General features: G+C 36.9%; 1 protein-coding gene and 1 long non-coding RNA gene across 3 annotated transcripts; one reads left to right on the top strand and one right to left on the bottom strand.

Moving 5' to 3' along the window:
• Window positions 1-1,661: 1,661 nt before the first annotated feature.
• Window positions 1,662-23,528, bottom strand: AFP (alpha fetoprotein). Of its 2 annotated transcripts, XM_027971404.3 has the most exons (15): window positions 23,399-23,528; window positions 22,869-22,920; window positions 21,728-21,860; window positions 19,558-19,769; window positions 17,426-17,558; window positions 16,008-16,105; window positions 12,798-12,927; window positions 10,762-10,979; window positions 9,062-9,194; window positions 8,449-8,546; window positions 7,539-7,677; window positions 5,308-5,531; window positions 3,999-4,131; window positions 2,410-2,464; window positions 1,662-1,811 (listed from the first exon to the last, which is right to left on the bottom strand). In XM_027971404.3, exons 1-14 carry the CDS (start codon window positions 23,481-23,483, stop codon window positions 2,420-2,422), a joined length of 1,833 nt encoding a protein of 610 aa, XP_027827205.1. In that variant the 5' UTR covers window positions 23,484-23,528; the 3' UTR covers window positions 1,662-1,811; window positions 2,410-2,419. The 2 variants fall into 2 exon arrangements, with proteins under 2 accessions (XP_027827205.1, XP_060273178.1); XM_060417195.1 differs by having other exon boundaries at window positions 1,662-4,131.
• Window positions 21,777-22,454, top strand: LOC132659965 (uncharacterized). Its single transcript, XR_009601062.1, has 2 exons — window positions 21,777-22,288; window positions 22,348-22,454. It is a non-coding gene; the product is annotated as an uncharacterized LOC132659965 (long non-coding RNA).
• Window positions 23,529-24,326: the final 798 nt, after the last annotated feature.

The raw sequence follows: 24,326 nt of genomic DNA, 5'->3' as shown, positions 1-24,326 counted from the left end.
ATTGCTGGGAGAAATATCAATAACCTTAGATATGCAGATGATACCACCCTTATGGCAGAAAGGGAAGAACTAAAGAGCCTCTCGATGAAAGTGAAAGAGGAGAGTGAAAAACTTGTCTTAAAGCTCAACATTCAGAAAACAAAGATCATGGCATCCGGTCCCATCACTTCATGGCAAACAGATGGAGAAACAGTGGAAACAGTGGCAGACTTTATTTTGGGGGGCTCCAAAATCACTGCAGGTGGTGACTGCAGCCATGAAATAAAAAGACGTTTACTACTTGGAAGGAAAGTTATGACTAACCTAGACAGCATATTAAAAAGCAGAGACATTACTTTGCCAATAAAGGTCCATCTAGTCAAGTCTATGGTTTTTCCAGTAGTCATGTATGGATGTGAGAGTTGGACTGTGAAGAAAGCTGAGCGCAGAAGAATTGATGCTTTTGAATTGTGTTGTTAGAGAGGTCTCTTGAAAGTCCCTTGGACTGCAAGGAGATCCAACCAGTCCATCCTAAAGGAGATCAGTCCTGAGTGTTCACTGGAAGGACTGATACTGAAGCTGAAACCACAATACTTTGGCCACTTGATGCAAAGAACTGACTCATTGGAAAAGACCCTGATGCTGGGAAAGATTGAAGACAAGAGGAGAAGGGGATGACAGAGTATGAGATGGTTGGATGGCATCACCAACTCAATGGACATGAGTCTGAATAAACTCCAGAAGTTGGTGATGGACAGGGAGGCCTGGCATGCTGCAGTCCATGGGGTAGCAAAGAGTCGGACATGACTGAGTGACTGAACTGAACTGAACTGAACTGAACTCCCCATATCCCGTATCTCATGAGATATCTCCTTAAAAACTAATTACTCTGCTTAAATATTATGTTCATCCTCTGGTGCCCTTTGTAGTAAAACCCATCAGAATCCACTCAATCCCATATAGTATGCATCTCTTGTTTGATCTTCCATGTCTAGACATTCATTGTCATGGTTTGTCATAGTTCACGTTTTCCTTTTTCATGTATTTGCCTTCTTATTTACCCGTTCATCTTCTGAGACACTTAAATGTTTGTCTCTGCCAGTGTGACTTTCCATAGTCACAACTGGTCTCACCCACTCTTTCATTCTCTCAACAATATGTTGCTGCCTCTATAATAGCCATAATCTCATTGCATTGCCATTAGTTGCTTCCTTCTTTTCTTGAGCAACTGCAAGACAGTGACTGCACCCAGAACGGGACCTGAGACACAGTGAGTGTTCAACAAATACTTGAAGAATAAAAAGAAATAATAATAATTGGTGACAGTGTCAGTTACTGTCAATCAAAATAACTACAATAAAACACTATGTTTTAAAAGGTCTATGAATAGAGAACTGAGCAAGATTAAGAAAAAAGTAGATGTTAAATTAGAATACTTAAGTGATATTTAATGAACAGTATGCCCTGGAAGCACCAAATAGTGCTTTACTTGGGAACACCTTTTTGGTTCATCATATAATTTAGTCTTCAGTGTTATAAATCCATTCTTGAGTAGCTTTAATCTCCTGCAGGGACCAATACTCAGTGCTTTGTGACCAGAATCTGCTTCCGACAATGGTATACAAAATGATTTAAAGAAATTATCTACATGTTTTCATAAATAAGCAGGCTAGGAAAAAGGAAACATTTGAAGGTATTTTATTTCTGTGATAGGGAAATCTCACATAAAAGTTTTCATCATTTCTTTAATTCACAAAAAGCACAAATCAGTTAGAATTAAAGGGAAAAATTCACACCAAACAAAAATAAAGACTTGTTTTCTTCTCTTCCTCCTGTAACAAGAATAAAAATATTATATAAATATTAATTAAATTAATAGGCACAGTAACCAGTTTTATTATTTTGCATTAGGTGTGTGTGTGTGTATGTGTGTATATATATACATATATATGTATATATACATATATCAGATCTGTATCAGATATACTGATAGGAAGGCCTCCTGATGGCATTCTCTGAAGCCTATGAAAAAGCCTAAAAGAATTTTGAGTTATTCAAATCACCAGTTTAAAACTGTGAACATTATCGTGTTCCAGGGTTTTAAATAATTTTTTTTTTTTAACTGAATTTCCCTGAGGCTGGGAAAGATTGAAAGCTGGAGGAGCAGGGACGACAGATGATGAGATGGTTAGATGGCATCACCAACTCAATGGAAATGAGTTTGAGTAAACTTTGGGAGTTGGTGATGGACAGGGAGGCCTGGCATGCTGCAGTCTATGGGGTTGCAAAGAGTCGGACATGACTGAAGGACTGAACTGACTGACTTACTTAAGAAAGTATTTAATGCTAGCTCTTGGGATGCATTTCATTATGGATCAATATTTGGGGAGAATCAACATTATAGTTAGCCTTTTCTGAACTTTTTGTTACCTGAAGTAATTTAGACTCCCAAAGCAGCACGAGTTTTTGAAATCAGTGCTGGACCCTGCAAATTAAAAATAAAAAAGAGTCATCAACAAACTAGTGACTATTACAAAAAAGAAGCAGATTCACAGATATAGAGAACAAACTAGTGGTTACCAGTGAGTGGGGAGGGGAAAGGGGGAGGGGAGATAAGGAAGAAGGGGAGATAAGGAAGAAGGGGAGATAAGGAGGGAGAGGAGTAAGATGTATTAGGTATAAAATAAGCTACAATGATACAACGTACAACCTGGGGAATATAGACAATACTATAAATGGAATAGAACCTTTAAAAAATTGTGAATCACCATACTGTATACCTGTAACTTATATAATACAGTACTTCAACTACTAATAAAAAATGAAAAAAGTGAATTCAATCAATAAGACTCATCAGATTAAAAAGGAGATGACTATGCTAGTCACAACACAGTTAACTCTCTACTTCCTAGGGGTAAATTCACAGGTTTATAGATTAAACGGGTTAAAATAAAGATATGCAACTCTGATCTCAACAAACTTGGACAACAGAAGCCAGAGGTGGAAAAAATCTTCTACTCTGATCAACAGTAGATATTGTATTTCCTATACCAAACTCCAAATTCTTACCAAGCCTCATCCTCTCCTTTCCCTAAAAATCAGTCATAGAAATCAAAAGACTTGCAGAGAAAATACCACTGTGCTACTATTTGTTAATGTTCTCCACCTATAAATTAATGTCTTCTCAGAACAGGGGACATTAATCTTTTTGTATCATGTTTATCATAAATAGCTTACATAAAATCTATTTTACCTAGTTTTATCTGATTTTGCTATCTGTCCCACCCAGTTCTACCAAAAACACAAACATATACTAATAAGTACACGCATTAAAACACACACAATCATATTATCTATTGAAAAACTCAACATTTCTAAATATTATCAAATGACAAAACATCTCAACTTCTATATTATGAGACAGTCAAATAAAAGAGCAAAAGGCTGAAATATAGAATATCTTTTTAAAATATAGTGATGCTATATTCAAATGTATTTAGTAATACAAACTTGAGGCTTACAAAGTGTAACCAATTTGTAAATCCAACCAAAATTGCTAAATAATTATATTAAGATAATCCTTAATTACTACTCTGTTAATATTCAAAGGTTTGCTCCTCATTGATTTCAATATACTTTCTATAAATATTCCCCCAATATCCCATTTGCACAATTAATTTTCAACTAAATCCTTTTCATCCATTTACTGAATTGATAAATTTTAGGCCAGAAGCCTTCTAAATTATCATCAGTTCATTATATATTCACTATGGTTTTCTCCACTAGGAAATAAATCAAAATTAGTAACTCTCATTATACATTTCAAATTACACTTCTTCCTAGTATTTAGGAAAACTATGACTATTTTTAAACATTATAGTCTTTCGATCTGTTTCTAAATTAAATATAAATATTTCTGGCATTATTTTAAAATTATAAATTAGTGAGATATTCTTTTCATTTTTCATTACCGAAAATTCCATACCGAGTGTTTGAGTATAAACATGAGCTGCACCTACCTCTTCTGTAAAGCAGACTTCCTGCTCTTGGCTTTGGCAGCACTTTTCCAGGAGGCCAGAGAAATCTGCAACGACAGTCTCAAGTTGTTCCTCTGTTATTTGTGGCTTCTGCTTCACGAGGTTAATGAGAAACCTGTTTCAAAACAAAACAATATATAAGAGAAGTCTGCTTTGCGATGGTATTTTTCTAAAAACGTCTTAGCAGAGAACTTTCAGAGCCCCAGCAATCCTTGCTCTACATCCTCATTCCATCAATTATCTCCAGACTTACCACACATATTTTGTCTAATATTTATTAGAAAGACTGAGGCTAGAACCATGCTAAATGTTCCACTGGTCTGGATTTATGCAAATTAAAGATGAAACACTACTTAGTTTCACCATGCTTGTATATAGTGAAATACAGTCTTCTTACTTGCCTAAAATATCCTTTCTGATTGGTTCTCTCTTCTAAAATATGTCTTATCTATACTCAAAGTCTCCAACTTCCAAATCCCTGCCATTCACAGTTATCACACCCCTACCTGAACACTGTCCATCCTAACTGCCTGTACTACACATTTAGTGCTGCAATCCAGGGGGTCACACAGAGTCAGACACAACTGAGGGGCTGAACAACAACAACACATTTAGTAATATATTCATGTTGAAATTAACATTAACTGAACAAGTGGGAGAAGCTTGCCAGAGGAGGCAGCATTCTTACATGCCTCAGACTGTGACAGAAAAAAGGGAAGAACAGGTTTTCCAAAATGAAGGGAGCCCTTTTACAAAGCACGGGAATATTAAAATGCATGGAAATTTGCAGAAATGAATTCCACTCTGCATTACTATCATCATTACAGAATGTGTCCCACGACGAACCGAAATGTGCATTCCATTTCCTAACACCCATACTTCATGGTTGAATCGAATATTGTGATTATTTTCTTCAAAGAGTAAATAGTGTGGAAAAAATGCAAAGGCGCTTTTTCAGTGCTAGTGTTGCAAGTACCCAAGACTTCCTATAAAGATATATCCTAATTAACCCTAAACAGATTACTGCCTTTTTCTCAAGCCCAAAACGCATCACAACAATAGCTAAAATGGAGACTCTTTTTACAAAGAGGAACATCTGCCCCCAGTGAATTTTTCCAGACTAAAGCCTATGAAAACGCTGAGACAAGACAATTTTGAAAGTCACTTTAAGTGCTTTGGAGTAATAACGTTCTTCTGGTGAGCCCAAGAGTGTTGGGTGCGTGAGGTAGAAATCTCCACCACTATTTAGTGATGTAAATCTTCTCCACAGTAGCAAATAACCATTTCTTACTGTTGCTTCATTGTCTGCAGTGGTACCCCCTGAACTTGGCACAGATCCTTATGGAAGATGAACTTGTCATCAGAGAATGGCGGAGGCACGTATGTCTCATCCACCACCAAGCTGCTGAAGCATGGCCTCCTGTTGGAGTATGAAGAGGTGCAGCACTGGTCAACACCAGGGTTTATGGGATTCTCTTCATGTCTGATGCATAAGTGTCCTATAATAAGGTCAGCCTGATTAGGAGAGTGAGAGAGGAGAAAGCAAAGAGATGGAGCATTAGCCAGAGAACTGACTCAGGAAAATTGTTGCAGTAACGTTTAATGCCCAGTAATATTAACATTACAGGAAAACGTGTTGTCTGCATCAGCGTATGTGCTGCCATATTTACCTTTACCCACTTGTTTGGGATAAACTTCAGCTTTTAGTTACCTATGTTCCACAGGTGATATGGAAGACAGCCCCTTCTGCTATTTGTGTCAGCTATTGAAAACACATTTTCAGATACACACTTCCACAGGGGAAAAGTCTCTGCTCTGACCCAAGAAATCATTACATTACTTTTTCCATGTATATTTAGTTGAACTTTCCATTTTCCTTTTGGAATTCAGAGAATCACTTTCTGAAGGTAAGAATAGCAAAACCTAACCTCTTCACATAGTTAATACATAAGTGTCAGTCGCTCAGTCGTATGCGACTCTTTGCGACCCCATCGACTATACAGTCTGTGGAATTCTCCAGGCCAGAATACTGGAGTGGGTAGCCTTTCCCTTCTCCAGGGGATCTTCCCAACCCAGGGATTGAACTCAGGTCTCCCACATTGCAGGCAGTTCCTTTACCAGCTGAGTCACAAGGGAAGCTCATAGTCCTAACTGAAAAGAAATAAAGCCTGGGTGTGTGTGTGTGTGTGTGTGTGTGTGTGTGTGTGTGTGCACGCGCGCATGTCCTTAAGGCTTTCTTCACGTAGAATTCACCTGCCTTCCACACTTCAGAGATACCTTTTTTATTATTTCAAAAAAGTTTTTATATGGACCAATTTTAAAATCTTTATTGAATTTGTGATAATATTCTTTTTGTTTTATGTTTTGATTTTTTTGACTGCGAAGCATGTGGGATCTTAGCTCCTCAACCAGGGATCAAATCCATACCCCCTGCATTGGAAGGTGAGGACTTAACCACTGGACCACCAGGGAAGTCCCCAGAGATATTTCTTAAGCACCTATTAATAACTTGTAATAAGGGCCAACATATTTTGTATGCATGCTATGTATCACGCTAGTGCTGAGCGAGTCATACTGATTATCTCATTTAAGACAGCCCTTGACAACTTCTGTTCTCAGACGTCAGATGAAAATTCTCAAGCTTAGTGAGATGACCAGTTTTCCCAGTGTGACAAGCCTAACAAGTCTTGAAATGGGACAGGAATGTAGGCAGAAGGCCCCCAGAAACTATACCCCTGAAGCATTCTACTACCCTTGTCCCTGCATCCTCCTAACGTGGGATTCCATAAATGACAAAGATGACAATGCTTAGTTACAGGAAATTTTCCTTTTACTTCTAACCTTTGACAAAAAATTCCAGGACATGAAGACTTACTAGCAATTGACTCCTCATCATACAGAAAAGGAAAAATGGGGGAAAAATACACAATTTTATTCATAATTGTGACTTTAAGGGAAAAAATAATGGAAAAAATTAAACCTGCAATCATATGTATGACACCAGTGACGTTAAAAAGTAAAGGTTATTGTCCTTACCGACTGGAAAGTCATTTTATTATTCAGAACATGGGACTACCCTGTTCTATACCCTGTACCCTGTTAAGGGGGATAAATTGTCCCTAATATCATCATCATAAAAATTAAACTACAAAAGACAAAAACATTGATATGGCTAAAAATAGAATAGAGATTCTGAATCTCTCAAACCTGAAGCTTTTTCAACATTAGGTATTTGGTGAAATCATGAATCTAGTGATGCGTCAGTCTTTCTGTCATCCCTGTACATAAAGCTTGCTCAGAAATTGTTGAATAGACTCACTGCCATTCTAGAAGGACAGGAAGCCTGACCACATGCCAACCATTCAGAGCTGAGTTCTTACACCCCTTCAGCTGCAACTAATCAAGCAAGTCCAGGAAAACTATCTCCACGTTGGTTCTTAACCATTTCCCCCAAATGGGAACCGTAAGGCTATTTCGAGTCCAACAGAGCAGAAACAGGATAGGACCAAACAGAATACTCACCAGTCCCTCGCCACAGGCCAGCTGTTTGTCCTCACTGAGATGGCAACAAACGGCTCCTGCGTTCGCCATTTTCCTGGTCAAGGCCATCAGCTCAGGTGAGGTCAGCTGAGGAGCCTTCTTTGTGTACGCAACAAGAAACCTGAAAGAAGCATTTCCCACCAAATCTTGCTGAGTTCTTCCTTGTTTCTGGACCCCCATGCCTTCTCAAAGACCCTCTTCTGGCATCAGAAGGCATGAATTCAGCTCATTTATTTCATCCACATGGTGCCTGGACCAGTACTGGGGACGCATTCACTCTGACACTCACTCCCTTCACTCTTGTTACATCAACAGATCCCAATGGGAAAATTAACACTGGGCAGCAGGCTGACTCTATTCCCACCTTCAAAAGTTTCCTTGAAATGAACTTTGATCTTTTGGTGTTTTAACTTTATGATAGAAGGGGTATCCTTAGCGCAAAAATCCGCATGGTTTGGGCAACCCAAAGCCAGACTTTGGAAGCCATCTTTACAAGCCATCTGTTGTTCCTTAAGAGAGGGGCCTGGGGAAGGCCGCCTGCTGGAACAGGAAACTGGGTTTTGGACAGTGGAGCCTGGTGGCTACTGTCCCTGGGGTCGCAAAAACTCAGACATGACTGAGCGACTGAGCACACCAGTCCAACTAGGTGATGAAATTAGCATAGCCATGGGTGGTTAATTTAGATAAATCTTTCCCTCATCAGTTAATGATTTTAAGTCACTTAAGTGTTAGTCACTCAGTCTTGTCCGACTATGTGACCCTATGGACTGCAGCCCACCCGACTCCTCTGTCCATGAGATTCTCCAGGCAAGAATACTATAGTGGGCTGCCATTTCCTTCTCCAGAGAATCTTCCCATACATCACTTAAAATGTTGTTTAAACAAAGCATACGCATTTTGTAAGTAATATTCTCCTAATTTCTGAAAGAGACCGCAGCTTCGTTTTGCCAGGGCTTGGCTCTCCTGGATATATTTCTCCAATTCTTCTTCCTGAAAATACAAGCATTATTATACACGTTTTACAAGCAACTTCATATGTAAAATTTGGCCAAATAATATCTTATTCTATTATGATACCAGTCTTACAGAAATCTCTTTTAGAGGGTTTTTTTAATATTAAAGATAAATGATGAGAATTAAAGCAAATGAACTTTAGGGATTTAAGTTTATAACTGTGTGAACCACAAGTTATTGTATGACAGAACTCAATCCTTGGGTAAAAAAATTGCAATTCTTTCTATACAAATTCTTGCCTTTCTGGAGCTATTCAAAAGGAATATTATTTTTATTCTATGTATAAAAGAACTTTTGGTTAAAACATTTGTATTTCTAAAATAAGCCAAAAGTTGTTGACTACCAGTTAATCACTAGCTAGATAGCTATTTAATAGATACAACCACCTAACTACTTATTAGTGACTAGGTATTTTCAAACAAACAGCACTTTTCAATACATGATATCAATCTAGTTTTTCAGATTTTCCTTAAAAAACTAGAGCAATTTACCCCTTTATCTTGGCATTCAGAAGGGTTTTCAGACTGGGAACACTTCTCCAGTAATTCCTGATATCCTTTAGCAACTCTTAGAATTATTGGAACAGCAAGCTTAGTGTGTCTTCTTGAATATTCATATGTAAATCTGAAATATGTGTGAAAAAAACAAGTTATTGGAATTAAGAGACAAATTATTCCTCTGCTATATGACATGCAGGAGTTGACATTGAAGTAAATAAACCTAGAAGTCAAATATGATTTAAACTATATGCATGGCAAAATTATTAATGAAAATTATGACCCCTCAGATTGTTCTAAAATGGTATTTTGCTTTCTCTTGCATCATTCGCTTTGGCTTTTCACTTATGGACTTTAAATGCATCCATCCAACAAATACTTTTCCACTGCCATTTCTGAGTAAGCATTTTCTTTAAGCAGGAAGGTTTCAATAATGTATAAGATAAAATGCCTGGCCTCTCAAAAGCATGCATTATAGAGAGACAGAAACAAATAAGAAATAGGTCATCTAATTTAAATATTGCTAAATCAATGAAGAGAAAAAAAAGAAGAGGGAAAAGGGTGACAAGTAAAGTCTCTTTGAGCAGCTCTTTCAAAAGAAAAACCTAGTTGAAGGAAGCCACACAGAATGTTTGAGGAAAGATCATTCTTGGCTGAGAAAATTTCTACTGTGAAGAAGCTTTCCAACTGAAGAACTACTTCTATTAAATGAACAGCTTCAGAATGTATGAATGGGTAAATTTAAAGAGAATTCTTGAATTTACTGATTGTATTCCCAGATTGTAGAAATAGGTCATATTAGTTCTGCCTCCAATAATATTGTCCCTGAGTTTCTGAAATCTAGACTTTGTTCTTGTTTACATAATTTAATTTAGCGGTGCAAACAATGTATGCCTGTCTAATTTTAAGGCAACAATAGAGTAATATCCTCTGGGATTATTAAAAAGAAAATTGCACCATTATTTTCATTACCATATTAAAAGCAGACACTTAAATTTAGAAAGACCTTTGGAGATCAAGTATAATGTCCTAAGAGCTGCACAATCCCTCCTCTAATAGTGTCTATTGATACAGACTGTACAATAAAGGAAAATGTACTAACTTAGTTGCTCGTTCCCCTTAAAGGCAAATAGAATGAGAACGTATCCTGTAAATTACAGTTATTAGTGCCATACTGCAAATATCTTTAAATGCATTTTTATTTCCCTAAAAAATAAAACATATATTCAATAAATAGCAAATAAACTGCTACAATAAAGGCCCTTCTATCTAGCACTATCTATTAAGTTATACTTGAGGGAAAAGTTTTTAAAACATGCACAGTGAAAAAGCACATTCTTAATTATGAGCCCTTCTTATTATAAAAATATCTATAACCTATTCAGAAAACCAACGGTGATCTTTATATGAGCAATCCGTACAAGGATCATAATGCTTCTGATTCCAGAGAAATTGATACAAAACAAAATGCCTCCTCATAAGCAAGCCAGTGAGTAACAGCAAGGGTGAAAGTCTCATCAGTAGAAGAGATCCCATTCTTTATTCCCTTGTTAATCTGCCTAACTATATTTTGGCTTAGAACACTCTAACATCATCCTCACATACTGAGTTCAGAAAGCATTTCAACAACACAAAGCTGCCAGTCACATCATAATTCTTACCTGTGTGAACATAACATTTACAGAGTGTGTTACCTTGCCATGGAGAGATCTTTATCCCTTGAAGAAAGTTGGTTGAAATCTCTCTCTCCTAAAAACCTATTTACATTTGGAGATAAGCCTTCAGGTTTGTCATCATTTTCTGCATGAATTATGCAATGACCAAGTTCAAGTGTGGTGGGCAACTTGCAGCACTCTGCGATTTGTCTTGACAGAATATCTTGTTGAGAACATACGTAGGACATAACTCTTTCCTGCAATAGAAAAACAAAGTCTAAGTTCTAAAAATTTATTCTTTAATTCAGGATCTTAAGGCCAATCCTAGGAAGGAAAGAAGGAAGGAAAAAGACGTTTGCCTTGTCTCCCCTTTTATGGTAGTGCTTTCCCCCTTCTGTGTCTCTTCACATCTTTTCACCTAACCTTGTTTGTTCAATACTTCTTTTCATATGTGTCAGCTAAAATTTATTTTACCCTCATAGCAAGTTTTTAAAAACAAAAGACAAATGTATGCCTCAAAGTGAATGACATGCATGTGGATGCATATCTTTCTATTAGTATTGAAATGTGCTACTAAACATTTGTTATTGATGGCATATCATAGAGAGCAAAAGATTCATTTTTAACAAAACAATCTGCAGTAACCCATATGACCTCCAGAGGGCAGTCTATAGACAATGAAATGTTCAGGGCATGTAAGTGACCAAGAAAGAAGCTGAGCTTACATGTCCCTCTCAAAGTCCTGAAAATTCTGTGCATTCTTATCGGGAACAATTAGAACCCATTATTCATCTGTTCAAATCCAACTAATATACCATTCTTAAATTATTTTTTCCACCTTAAAGGAAAAGGGTGGTTATGCACTCCAAAAACTGAAAAAACTAAACTTTAAGAAATGACCATACCACTTAGTAAAATTGTCAACTAAAACTGATACAAAGAGAAAATTGTTCTTATTACCATTCTTAATATGAAGGTAAGTGCTTCTAAAAGGAAAACTAAATGAGATGGGAAAATCTGCCTTGGAGGCAGCATCCCCAATTCACTTTCCCCAAGTCCTGACATCAAGATTCTTGGCCTGGGCTCAGAGTCAACCCTCCAGTCTCCCCAGAAGCCTTGGCTTCTTGCTGACTTCACAGTCTATCTCAGACAAATTGCCATTGGACTGGTTGAAATGAGCATTTTACCCTCACTTTCAACCTTCTGGAAACCACGTTCCAGCCCTGGTTCCAAGCCATCTAAATATCTAGGAACAATGATTTTAAGCCTCCTTAAAGAAGAAGGTGTATCACAGGGGGACCAGAGAGGGAGAAATTTGGAGACAGATAGGCCCATTGCACAACATCTAAGAAGCCAAGCGTGGCCCAAAAGAGATCAATGCCACACTGCTTAAAGCTCAACTGACTATGGCTTGCTTGAGGGTTCTGTTTTGGGTGTATTTGTTTCTGATTTTTAATTACCTTAGAGCCCTTTATTCACACCTCTCCTTGATGGCTAGCTTTTTACTTTGTAAAACAGTATTTTGTGTTGTTTTTATGTTCCTTATATTATTTTGTTGTATTCGTGTAACAGCTCTATGAGTATAATATAGAGTGCCTTCCATGTGCCAGGCATTGTGCTGGTGGCCTACAGAAATAACAGCCAACCAAAGACAGTCCCTAATCCCAATGAGGTCACATGTCTTATCTATCTTATCAGATAGTAAATTCCTTGAAGTCAGCTTGTGTCTTCCTAATAGGTGATCCCAACAGTGGCTAGCGCATAGAAAGTATTGAATGCATACTGTCAATTGAAAGTACAAATGGATGGAAAAACAAACATATTAACAGTAAAGAGTTTGCCTGCCCTCAATTCTATGTGGAGGGTTACCATCTCCTTTCAAAGTAAAAATGAATGGTCTAGCAAGAGGAGCCTATGCTTGAAGTAAAAAACAAAGTCAGCAAAGACGGTTGTTCACTGTCAGCTAGTTACCACACCTATGACCAACTCACAACAGCCTTCTCCCATTTAGAATGAGAGCAAAAGAAAGAAAAGAGAGTGGAAATATTTTTTTTGTAGGAGGAAAAACTCTTCACCCCATCCTGCAGACACTCCAGCACGTTTCCTTTGCAGCATTCCTCATGTATGTGGGCCACATCCATGACCAGTTTCTGAATTTCAGTAAAATTAGCTTTGGGAAACTTTTGACTCACTTTAGTAACAGTTCTAAGGGAAAAAAGAATTAGAAATCAATCATGGCTATCTATCAAGATGAAATAACATGCATAGTTGCACTCCAAGGAGAAAAGGCCAAAATGTTCCTGTTTATAAAGAAAAAGGAAAGTGTTACACATCTTATCAATTCTACCCCAGTCTTTCAAAGCAGTGACTCTATAAACTGTGATCTGGCCCTACAAATGGTATGGAATTATTATCCTTTCCTAAAACCTTTTTTGTGATTTGCAACAATATTTATCTCTTTGTTGCTGGATCCTGATGCTGAGTATTTGGGATCCTTGTTGTGAAAAGGTGGAAAAAAACTGAAAAGGAAAAATAATTAAGAAGTGGAAAATTCTTTGAGAACAGTAATCACTTTTTCGCTTGAGAGGAAAAAAAAAAAAACACTCCTGAGATTTGGGGAGGGTGCATATGTGTGAATCAACAGGAACAAGAAAGCAAAGCCAACTAAACACTCAGATCTCAGATGTGTCATTACGCCAAGACACATAGTATGACCCACAAAGGAAGTCAGAAATAAAAGTTCTTATTCCTTCCGCATATTTTATGTAAACTTTAAGAGCTATCTAGTTGAGACCACTGCACCCTAGAGTAACTGGTATTGTTGCTGCTACTAGTTAACAGACTTTCTTTTTTAATTGAGAATATTTAACTTTAATCATTTATGGATATCAAATGATAAATAATGTCATTATAATTATATTGTTTTTTCTTTGGTTTTTATTCCATTTTTGGTTTTGTAATTTAAAGAATAATATGTTAACTTACATTGTTTTACTAAGGTAAACTTAAATAAAGTAGGTCATGAATTAATCTTTAAGTTTCTAATAGAGTTGGAGGGTAGTTAAAGCATAATCTGACCTCCTCCAAGAAGAATCAATCAGTCTTGGAACTAAATCCATGACTTAAAACTTTGCTTTTACTAAGTACAATATTTTTAAATGTGTCATTTAACAAACAAGCAAATCAATATACTTTACATGCATGTACTTGGTACTCTTCAATTAGCAGGCCAGATGTTTTTCCATACTAGAAATGCTTCAGTTTAAAACTGAAGAGTACTTTGAACCAGTTATATAGTTTAAAGTTTCCTAGCAACCATACCAAAAAGTAAAAAGGAACAGGTTAAATTTGCTGTAATAATATGTTTTTTAGCACAATATATAAAAAATAACATTTCAATCAATGTTAAAAGTTATTTTTAACTTCTTTTTATTGAAATGTAGTTAATTTTCAGTGTGTTAGTTTCAGGTGTGCTAACTGCAGAGTGACTCATTTTTATATGTTTTATATATATACATATTCTTTTTCAGATCCTTTTCCATTATAGGTTATTACAAGATATTGAATATAGTTTCCTGTGTTATACAGTGGGTCCTTGTTGAATAACAGTAAGCCTATTAATGAGATATTGCACATTTTCTTTTCCATAGTGAGTCTTTGAAATCTGGCTTTACACTTAGAGCACAATTCCTCATTTACACTAGCCACATTTCAAGTGCTTAGGAGCTTCCTGTGGCTAGTGGTTGCCTTACTGGCTAGTGCAGTGCTAAATCACTGATAACTCTGATTTCCATATTTGACCTCAAAGTCTCAATTGTGAGGATTCAGACAATTAGAGATTACTGACATAGCAGACAAGCAGATGTGATAGAAATAAATAATGACAAGGACCTAGAAAAACTTGGTTCTGATGACCAGTAATGTGGTCTTGGGTAAACTGCTTTAATCTGACTGGACTTTGGTTACTCATGTCTGAAAATGAAGAGGTTGAACTACATGATTCAGTTGTTTGGGTTTTGTTTTTTTAATATTCCTCTCATTCTAAACAACAAAAAAATAGATAAATGCGATCAATTAGATACATGCTGCTGCTGCTGCTGCGAAGTCGCTTCAGTCGTGTCCGGCTCTGTGCGACCCCAGAGATGGCAGCCCACCAGGCTCCCCCATCCCTGGGATTCTCCAGGCAAGCACACTGGAGTGGGTTGCCATTTCCTTCTCCAATGCATGACAGTGAAAAATGAAAGTGAAGTCACTCAGTCGTGTCCGACTCTTAGCGACCCCATGGACTGCAGCCTACTAGGCTCCTCCGTCCATGGGATTTTCCAGGCAAGAGTACTGGAGTGGGGTGCCATCGCCTTCTCCAAAATTAGATACACAGATGATAGATTAGATAGATAGGTAGATACACAGGTACATACATACATACAATCCAAGGAAGAAAGAGAGGGCAAATATGCTAAGTATAACAGGCAATTGAAAAACTCCCAATTTGCCTCTGAGCTTTTTTAGCAGCTGGGACCAGAAAACAGACTTCAGTGAATTATTAACATATGCTTTCATCAGTTAGGAAAATGCATGCCAGTTCTTCAGAAATGAAAATTTTGTTTTCCTCTGGACAGTAGATTCTAATATTATTGCTTCAAGTGAATATTTATGAAAAGCAACAATTGGCATAATGGACTTTTATAGCAGAGTAGGAAGCAGAATTAACATCAAAAATGTTTTGTTAAGCCAGAAATTTTAAATGATACTTAGGAAAGGCTAATTTACTTTGTAGAGAATGCAGGAAAATAATTATAATTATGAGGCATAAATAAGTTGAAGTCCAGAACCTGAGTATCTAGAAGAACAGGTAGGTAGCATAAATCTCTGAAGCCTTCTCTAAGCATTATCTCGTCTAGACTTTAGAAAGTTTTAAATAGCAGACTGATCTGTTCTCCCCATTCCTAAGATTTCATGGTTCTAATCACAGTGAAAAGTGAAAGTGAAAGTCGCTCAGTCATATCTGACTCTGCAACCACATGGATACAGTCCATGGAATTCTCCAGGCCAGAATACTGGAGTGGGTAGCCTTTCCCTTTTCCAGGGGATCTACTCAACCCAGGGATTGAACCCACGTCTCCCACATTGCAGACGAATTCTTTATCATCTGAGCTACAAGGGAAGCCCACGGTAGCTCTCATCAATGGAAACTTCATTCTCTACAACAGTAATAACAAGAAAAGTGGACTCAAGTTACAAACTGGAAGTTTTGCAGATATCTTCCAGATAGAGCTCAAACTTACATGGCTCGGAAGGTCCGGGGTCCAAATTTTCCCATTACTGCACATATATGCTGATTTAACAAACTGCTTTCTCTTAATTCTTTTGTAATTGATATTACCTAGACGGAAAAACAAAAAAAAAAAAAAAGGTGTCAAGAAAGGATGCATTTTTCCTGTTAGACTCTAATAATTAGAAAAACAACAGATATAGCTAAAGTATTTATTGTTGTTGTTGTTTAGTCACTAAGTCATGTCTGACTCTTTGTGACCACAAGGACTGTAGCCTGTCAGGCTCCTCTCTCCATGGGATTTCCCAGGCAAGAATACTTGAGTGGGTTACCATTTCCTTCTCCAGGGGATCTTCCCAACCCAAGGATCAAACCCAGGTCTCCTGCATTAGCAGACGGATTCTTTATCACTGAGCCAGCCACCAGGAAAGTTCACAGATAGAACATGAAACTCTACAAAAACTTTTTGCTAAAAATTATAAATCTCATATATTTTTACAAAACTTTATTCATGCTTTTTTCTTTTAGATGGGTTTATTTACATCTATGCCAGACAGAATTATTAAAAGTAACTTGAAAAAAAACACTGCAATTTTCATACCTGAGAATGAATAAACAACTGTAATTTTGAGCAAATTGAAACCTGATCATTTCTTAAGTGGCTGCTCAGTCACAAAAAGTGAGATTGCATCACAGCCTGACGTTCTAGGAATAGTCACTGTCCTTAGGAACTTTTTATTATAGGACTTTCACTTCAGTTCAGTTCAGTCGCTCAGTCATGTCTGACTCTTTGTGACTCCATGGACTGCAGCACGACAGGCTTCCCTGTCCATCACCAACTCCCAGAGATTGCTCAAACTCATGTCCATCAAGTTGGTGACTTTAAGCAACAAGTAATGAATTGTGGATGTTATTCTAGCTCTCCAAACCTAAGAAATCTATTCACATCTCTAAATTTAAATTTCCTTGTTTGTTAAATGACAGTAACACTTCTACTTTAAATTTATTCTAAGGTTTAAAAGAAATAACAAACATAAAGCATTTATCCTACTTCTCTTTCATTTTCTTCCCTCTTTTCCTGCCCTTTTTCTCCTCTTCCTCTTGCCCCATCTTCTTTCACCTTCTACTCCTCTCTTTCATTTATGTTATCACTTCTACCTCTGTCTTTATCCCACCAAACTTACTTCCTTAATAATAAAATAATCACTGTCTGCATGAATGGATGGATAAAGGAATGAATTTAAAAAAAAAACAACAACAACAGCAAACCCAGGTTTTTAGCCCAAAGAATAGCAGACTACTAAAATATATCCTATTCTGAAAATGCTACTCTATACACAGAGCGTATTTCTATTTTTAAACTTTTCTTGGCTTTAGTCAGTCATAATTAGATTGAAGTTATTGGTTCAGATATCCCTGCAAATATAATACCTTTGTTTCAAAGCATTCGGTGGCATTTTCAGCTTTGCAGCAATGTGGAATAATTTTATTGTATTGAGTAGCCACAGAAAGAATTGTAGGTGCATACAGGACAGGATGCCTTCTTGCTATCTCATAGATGTATCTGAAATGAAAAGGAGCAGTAAAATTTACAAACACATTAAAATAGGACTGCTATTGCTTGGAACTGGACTCTGGAATTGTTTAAAGATTAGGAAAATCGTCATTTTTTCCACTTGCTGTCAAAATTTTCCTCACTAGAGATCCTCCAGGGGGAGGATATGGAGATATATATATATATATATATATACATATATATATATATATATATACAATTATGACTGCTATACATTGATGTACAGCAGAGACCACCATAATATTGTAAAGCAATTATCCTCCAATGAAAATAAATAAAGATGCTCCAGGAAAAAGAAAAATCTGACAGCCAATCCCATATTCTATTATGAGAACAAACTAGGCAGAACCACTGACTGTGATTCGTATTAAAGTATCCTTTTCAAGAAGTCTACTCAGACATGTTTCCAGAATCAGAAAGGCCAGACTTTCACTAAATAAAGAAGAAAGGTAAAGTATTTTTTTCTTATCAGTGCAAAATGGGATTATTATCCACCCTGGCAACCACTGTAGCAGAGATGTTCTAAGGGCAGGTTCTATATTTCTCTGGATTAGGCACTACCAGGGAAGATAGAAGTGATTAAGAATTGGACACAGGCTTCACCAACAGAGAACCTGGACTCAGATACCCTCTTGGAAACTAACCCTAACCCTCATACAATTGCCTTAATTGTCTAAGCTTCAATCTCCTCATCTGCAAACAAGAAGAAGGAAAGAAATCAAGAGGAAGAGGACAAGGAGAATTGATAAGCTGTTTGTGAGCATCAATATGATCATACGTGCCAAGCACACACGTCCCTCAGTTCAGTTCAGTTCAGTTCAGTTCAATTCAGTCGCTCAGTCCTGTCCGACTCTTTGTGACCCCATGAATTGCAGCACCCCAGGCCTCCCTGTCCATCACCAACTCCCAAAGTTCACCCAAACTCCTGTCCATCAAGTCGGTGATGCCATCCAGCCATCTCATCCTCTGTCATCCCCTTCTCCTTCTGCCCCCAATCCCTCCCAACATCAGTCTTTTCCAATGAGTCAACTCTTCGCATGAGGTGGCCAAAGTATTGAAGTTTCAGCTTTAGCATCAGTCCTTCCAAAGAACACCCAGAACTGATCTCCTCTAGAATGGACTGGTTGGATCTCTTTGCAGTCCAAGGGACTCTCAAGAGTCTTCTTCAACACCACAGTTCAAAAGCATCAATTCTTCAGTGCTCAACTTTCTTTACAGTCCAACTTTCACATCTATACATGACCACTGGAAAACCCATAGCCTTGACTAGATGGACCTTTGTTGGCAAAGTAATGTCTCTGCTTTTTAATATGCTATCTAGGTTGGTCATAACTTTCCTTCCAAGGAGTAAGCATCTTTTAATTACACACATCCCTAAAACATACTAAAGTGAAAGAAAATGAAGTCGCTCAGTCGTGTCTGACTCTTTGCGACCCCGTGGGATTATAGCCCACCAGGCTCCTCCGTGCATGGGATTCTCCAGGCAAGAATACTGCATTGGGTTGCCATTTCCTTCTCCAGGGGATCTTCCCAACCCAGGGATCGAACCCAGGTCTCCCGCATTGCAGGCAGACGCTTTAACCTCTGAACTACAGACATGCTTATGTATCTTAAACATTCCTGGATGGCTAATTTTTTTTTCAAGCAATTTGATGAACACAAAATGCCAAATGTTTGGCTCTAAGAGGAGTCATTTGTGCCATAGAAAAATTGGACAAGTTAACTATTATTCTTGAGCAAGCTAAAATTAGGAAAAACAAGGTGTGTCTAAGAGACTGACAGCTGGTGGGTCTCCTGTGTGGTCTACACCTATTTATTTACCTGTTGAGGAGACAAAGTTACATTTAACATTGCTCACTTAATTTCACAGGGCAAGAGTTCAGAAGATGTCACACAAAACATTCTTTTTCTCCATGCATTAGACTACATTCACAAATTGCAGAATTTCTAGATTCTGCTTGGCACTGCACTCTTTCTGGGGTCTTACCTGTTTATGAACAGCTCTCTATTTTCCTTGTACAATTTACAACTTGTGACAGGTTCTGGAACTGGAAAGGGTAGAATGGAAGCTGGAGCAGCCTTTTTGTGTGCCAAGAAACAGTCCTGTCTTTCCTCTCCAGTTCGGCTGCAGCAGTCTGAAAGCCCATACTTTTCAGGAATTTCCTTTTCATGGCAAATTTCTTCCAGAAAGGCAGATACCTAGAAGATTTATTTGTAATGAAAGACAACTTTACCTAAAAATGCTGCAAAATACATGAAAAGTTTTCTAATATCTAGAATCAGAACTGTGGACTAGGAAAATAATTTCCCCCTACAAATTCCAATATATTTAGTTTCATCCTGATGGGATAGTTTTCTTTGATGTGTTTGGAAAATGGAATTTAGTTGCCAACCTTGAGTAATACACATGACAAAATTATTTTCTCTTAAAAGGAGGACATAGATACTCCATCTGATATTCTTGTGATAAGACACTGATCTAAAAGTTGGAGATTATTTTCAGACAAAAATGAAAATAATTTGAAATGGAATAAGAATAGCCTCAAATACTTTTAATGGGTCTAATTATACATTTATCTAAAATGTTTTAGGGAATTTCCTGGTAGTCCAGCGCTTTAGGATTTGGCGCTTTCACTGCTGTGGCCAGGGTTTGATCTCTGGTTGGATAATTGAGGTCCCACAGGTCCCACAGTGTAATTAAAAAAAAAAAAAGTTTTAAAATATACATTTTAAATGCTTAAAATCCTTCTTTGCTGCCTTAATTTTACCAAAATCAGGTGATGACACCAATAACCTGATGAATGCCTCTGAGAATTATGTGTGTTTCATTCACTTAGGGAAATTTTTTATTTCGCTTTTAAAACTACTAATATTTACAGAATCCTAGAAATCTTAACCAAGACTTCCAATTCCAAATTTACATAAAAATTTTGTCTTTAGGTTTACAATGATAAGTCACTATTCTGTAAAATCACCTTGGATATCTCATTGGATGTAAAGTTGTGATATAAAATGCATTTTGCTTATTTTACATACATTTTTAGACTATCAGGTCAAGTCAAAAATAGAGCTGCCAATCAGGGACTTTTACTAAGTCATCAATTTCAGAGTTATAAATACTTTATATCTTTAAAAGGGCACTTCCTTTATAGTAATGTAGATGCATCTTCTTTTGGCTACTTCGTTAGCTCCATCATGACAGAGGATTCTCTGGGCATTTTGTTTCATAACTGATAGCTCTAATTATTTTAAAGTTCTTAGTTATTTTCTATATTGAGATAATAATAACCAGTAATAACTGTCATTTATTGATCTTCTACATTAGGGTATCCTATTCTAAAAAAGTAGTCATTGTTAATCTGAACTTCAATTTTAAGAGGGCTTCTTATTTTTTTGTTGTTGTTTATTTGTTGAATCTGGCAACCCTAATCTGTGCTATCCTCCTCACATTTGCTATAGTGTATAGTCTAATATAACGAAGCCATTGAGGATGTTAAATCCTGGTTGTGAGTTGCCTTTAGGAAAATTATCTAACCTCTCTGTGCTTCGGCTTCCCCAACTGGAAGACTTCCATCTGCCCCCTAGGATTATGGCAAATATTTAATAAATTAGCATTTGCAAGCAAAGCTGATACTCTGCCAACAAGGCCTACCCCAAATCTCTTGGCTCACTGAACATTCATTCTGATTCATCAAAGCTATGCTCCACGTCACAAAATATTTTGACTATCACTAGGTACATAACATTCCAAGAAGAATGGCTGTCACATTGTTTGCTTAATAAAAATTAACTCCTAATACTCATCATATCAATCTCCACGACAATCCAGAAATGGAAGCTATTATTATCACTCATTTTATAGATAAAGAAACTAAACTCAAAGAAGTTTAGTAATATGCCCACAGTCACCCAGATACTCTGATTTCAGAACCTTAGCTGTTAGTCCCTATGCTTATAACGTCTCTTTACAATAGACATCCATTGTTTTCTCCTCTGCTCTCTCCAGTGAATCAGAATTAAACCTCCTCTCATAAAACAGGTTTTCAAATAATTCAATGTATTTATTTATTAAGCAGTCCCTGCATCTTCTCTTCTGCATGCTGAGTTTTAGTCAAATATCACAACAATTTTTTTTTTAATTATTGCTATCCACTCACCTGGTTCTCTAAACACCCAGCAGGTTGCTCACTGCCAGTGGGTTTCTCTATTACAGTCAATACATCTTTCACCATTCGACTTACTTCCTCGTAAGTGGCTCCTTGAACAGACTGGGCAAAAAATATGGTAGCTCTGAAACAAAAATATATGTGAATGCTTAAGAAAGAGACTTCTTTTTCTCAAGGTTAATTTTTGGTTTTGTTGTTGTTGTTGTTGTATGCTATATTGTAATCTGCTTAGGGGATGACTTTTGCTGAAAACGTATGAAAATTTTAGCCATCCAGAAGAAATGTCCATCTTCTTCTTGTCCCTTTCCCCCATGAATACATATATATCCGTTAACAAAGAAAATAAGTGGATTTCCCCTAAGAATGGTTCCTCCTTTGGTGGTCATCCGCCCACTGCAACATATCCATACTTGAAGGTATCTATATTCTTTGTAGTTTGTTGTTTTTGTGCGTGTTTTTAAGCAGAGAATTAGTCAGTAGACCTTTGCCTGAGTCTACTCCCAGGGTGATCAAGGTCTGAGCATGGATTAACCCAAAGCATTACTATCACAGGTTTCTGTGTGGGTGATCAAGGTCTGAGCATGGATTAACCCAAAGCATTAGTATCACAGGTTTCTGTGCGCAATCGATATCTGTAACATATGCCTTTAAAATCATTATTAGAAACTTCAGCAGTATGGAACAGAAAGACAGCATTCAAGAGAAAAGCATACCCTCTACAAGTAACCAAAAGTAGAACATTTCACCTTCTACTATTTGTTACTAGGATTAAGCAGTATTCAGATTAGAAAATATGGTACTATCATCCTATTGGTATTGATGAGAAAAATTCTTGAATTCGTATAGAGTTACCATCAATCAGACATTATTCTTCAAGTTCTAAAATCTGATTCTGTTTGTCCCACAGATTTACAAGGAATCTAGAGGCTGAGGTTAACATCTAAGGCATGGGTCAACTGTTCAACCTCTTCAATATCAATTTGATATTCAACATAAATGATTTTTCTTAACATTGTCTCATTTGCTTTTACATGTTTAAAAACTCATAGAGCTATCCAATTTTATTCAATTATCTGAATTAAATTTTCATTGCTTTACATACTTAGAGTGCATTTATACAAGCAAAACTTACAGGCCAACTAAATTGGTCCCTGAAGAACATGGGGAAGAATCCAATATGGAATCTGGAAAGCAAGATAAATTTCATGAACAATGGCGTTTTCAACTGCAGTCAGGAAAGGCATCATTATTAGGTATAACGTTTGTTTCTCAGCTAGAACTATACAGTTTTAGAACTGAGAAGACATTAGGAATCATCTATCCAAATACCTTAATTTTGTACTTGGGAAAACAAAGAAGCTTAGAAATAAAGTTAAGCAGAATAATTTATAGTAGACTTAACACTAAAATTCAGATTTTATATCTTCTAGTGTTTTTACACTATTGAACTAGTCACAGATAATGTTACACACTGCCGTGATTTTGTAAAACTCTTGTACTCTTACAAAGGTATAAATTTATCATTCATTTTAAGCTATTCACCAATGAAATATGCATCCTCTATGTGGAGTAATATGATAACTAATCAAAGCAAATGAATAAATACAGATTTAAGAATTTTCATGTAGAAAAAAGACAAAAGAAAAACACAGAATATCTTACCTATTCCATATGCATTTTTATGCATTGTTCTGGAATCGCTAAAATTTAGTAGAAAAAGTAAAAAGAATGATACCACCCACTTCATGCCTGCTAGTTATTTGGTCCTTGGTGGTGATGATTGGGGCAGAATATTGAAAACTGAACTGAAATTCTTTTATAGTCTTTTCTAGCAAGGCCTGTTAACTAGTAATCTGTTGCCAGTACATCGGTTACTTTATTTCCTTACATTCCAAATAGGATGACTTGCTAATCATTAACAGCACAGGGATTATTTGCGTTTTATGTTCAAGGACACAGACCTTCTTTGGTTGGAAAAAAGGGAGGAGGATGAAACTTGCAAACTCATCCCGTTTTGCAAATATAACAAATACTCTTCTCAAACTACAGGCATTCAAGAATGTGATTTTTCCCTAAGTTGCACAACACAAGTTAACAGGGCCATAGATAAGATGGCAAGACTTTGTATGAAATTCAACTAAATGCACAAATTCATTACTGCCTTATAATCAGAAGGACAGGACAATGTCATGGTTCGACATGAGGGCTTGGGGCCAGGTTTGAATTTTTGCCCTGCTACTTAGCTACAAAACTTTGGACAAGTTGTTTAACTTTTCTGGGCTTTATTTTCATCATCTGCAATATAAGGAGACTGATAGAATTCTTTCACGATTAAATAAACTACTGAACATAAATAGCTAAGAATAGGGCCTTGCGCAGAGTGGCATTTAATAGATGGGAGTTTTATTTATTCATTCAACAAAAAGATGAAGTCAGCATACCAGGCACTGTTCTTTGGAGGGAATAATTAGCAACAAGAAACATGCACCACCCCTGTTCTCCCTGACTTCATCATCTAACGCGAGAGACAGAGAGTTATTATCAGCAGTCACAACATGGCACGATGTGCTTTGCTTCATCACTCAGTCGT

This window comes from Ovis aries, chromosome 6 (assembly GCF_016772045.2).
Source record: "Ovis aries strain OAR_USU_Benz2616 breed Rambouillet chromosome 6, ARS-UI_Ramb_v3.0, whole genome shotgun sequence".
Classification (NCBI taxonomy): Eukaryota; Metazoa; Chordata; class Mammalia; order Artiodactyla; family Bovidae; genus Ovis; species Ovis aries.
This window is presented reverse-complemented; position numbering and strand designations above follow the sequence as displayed.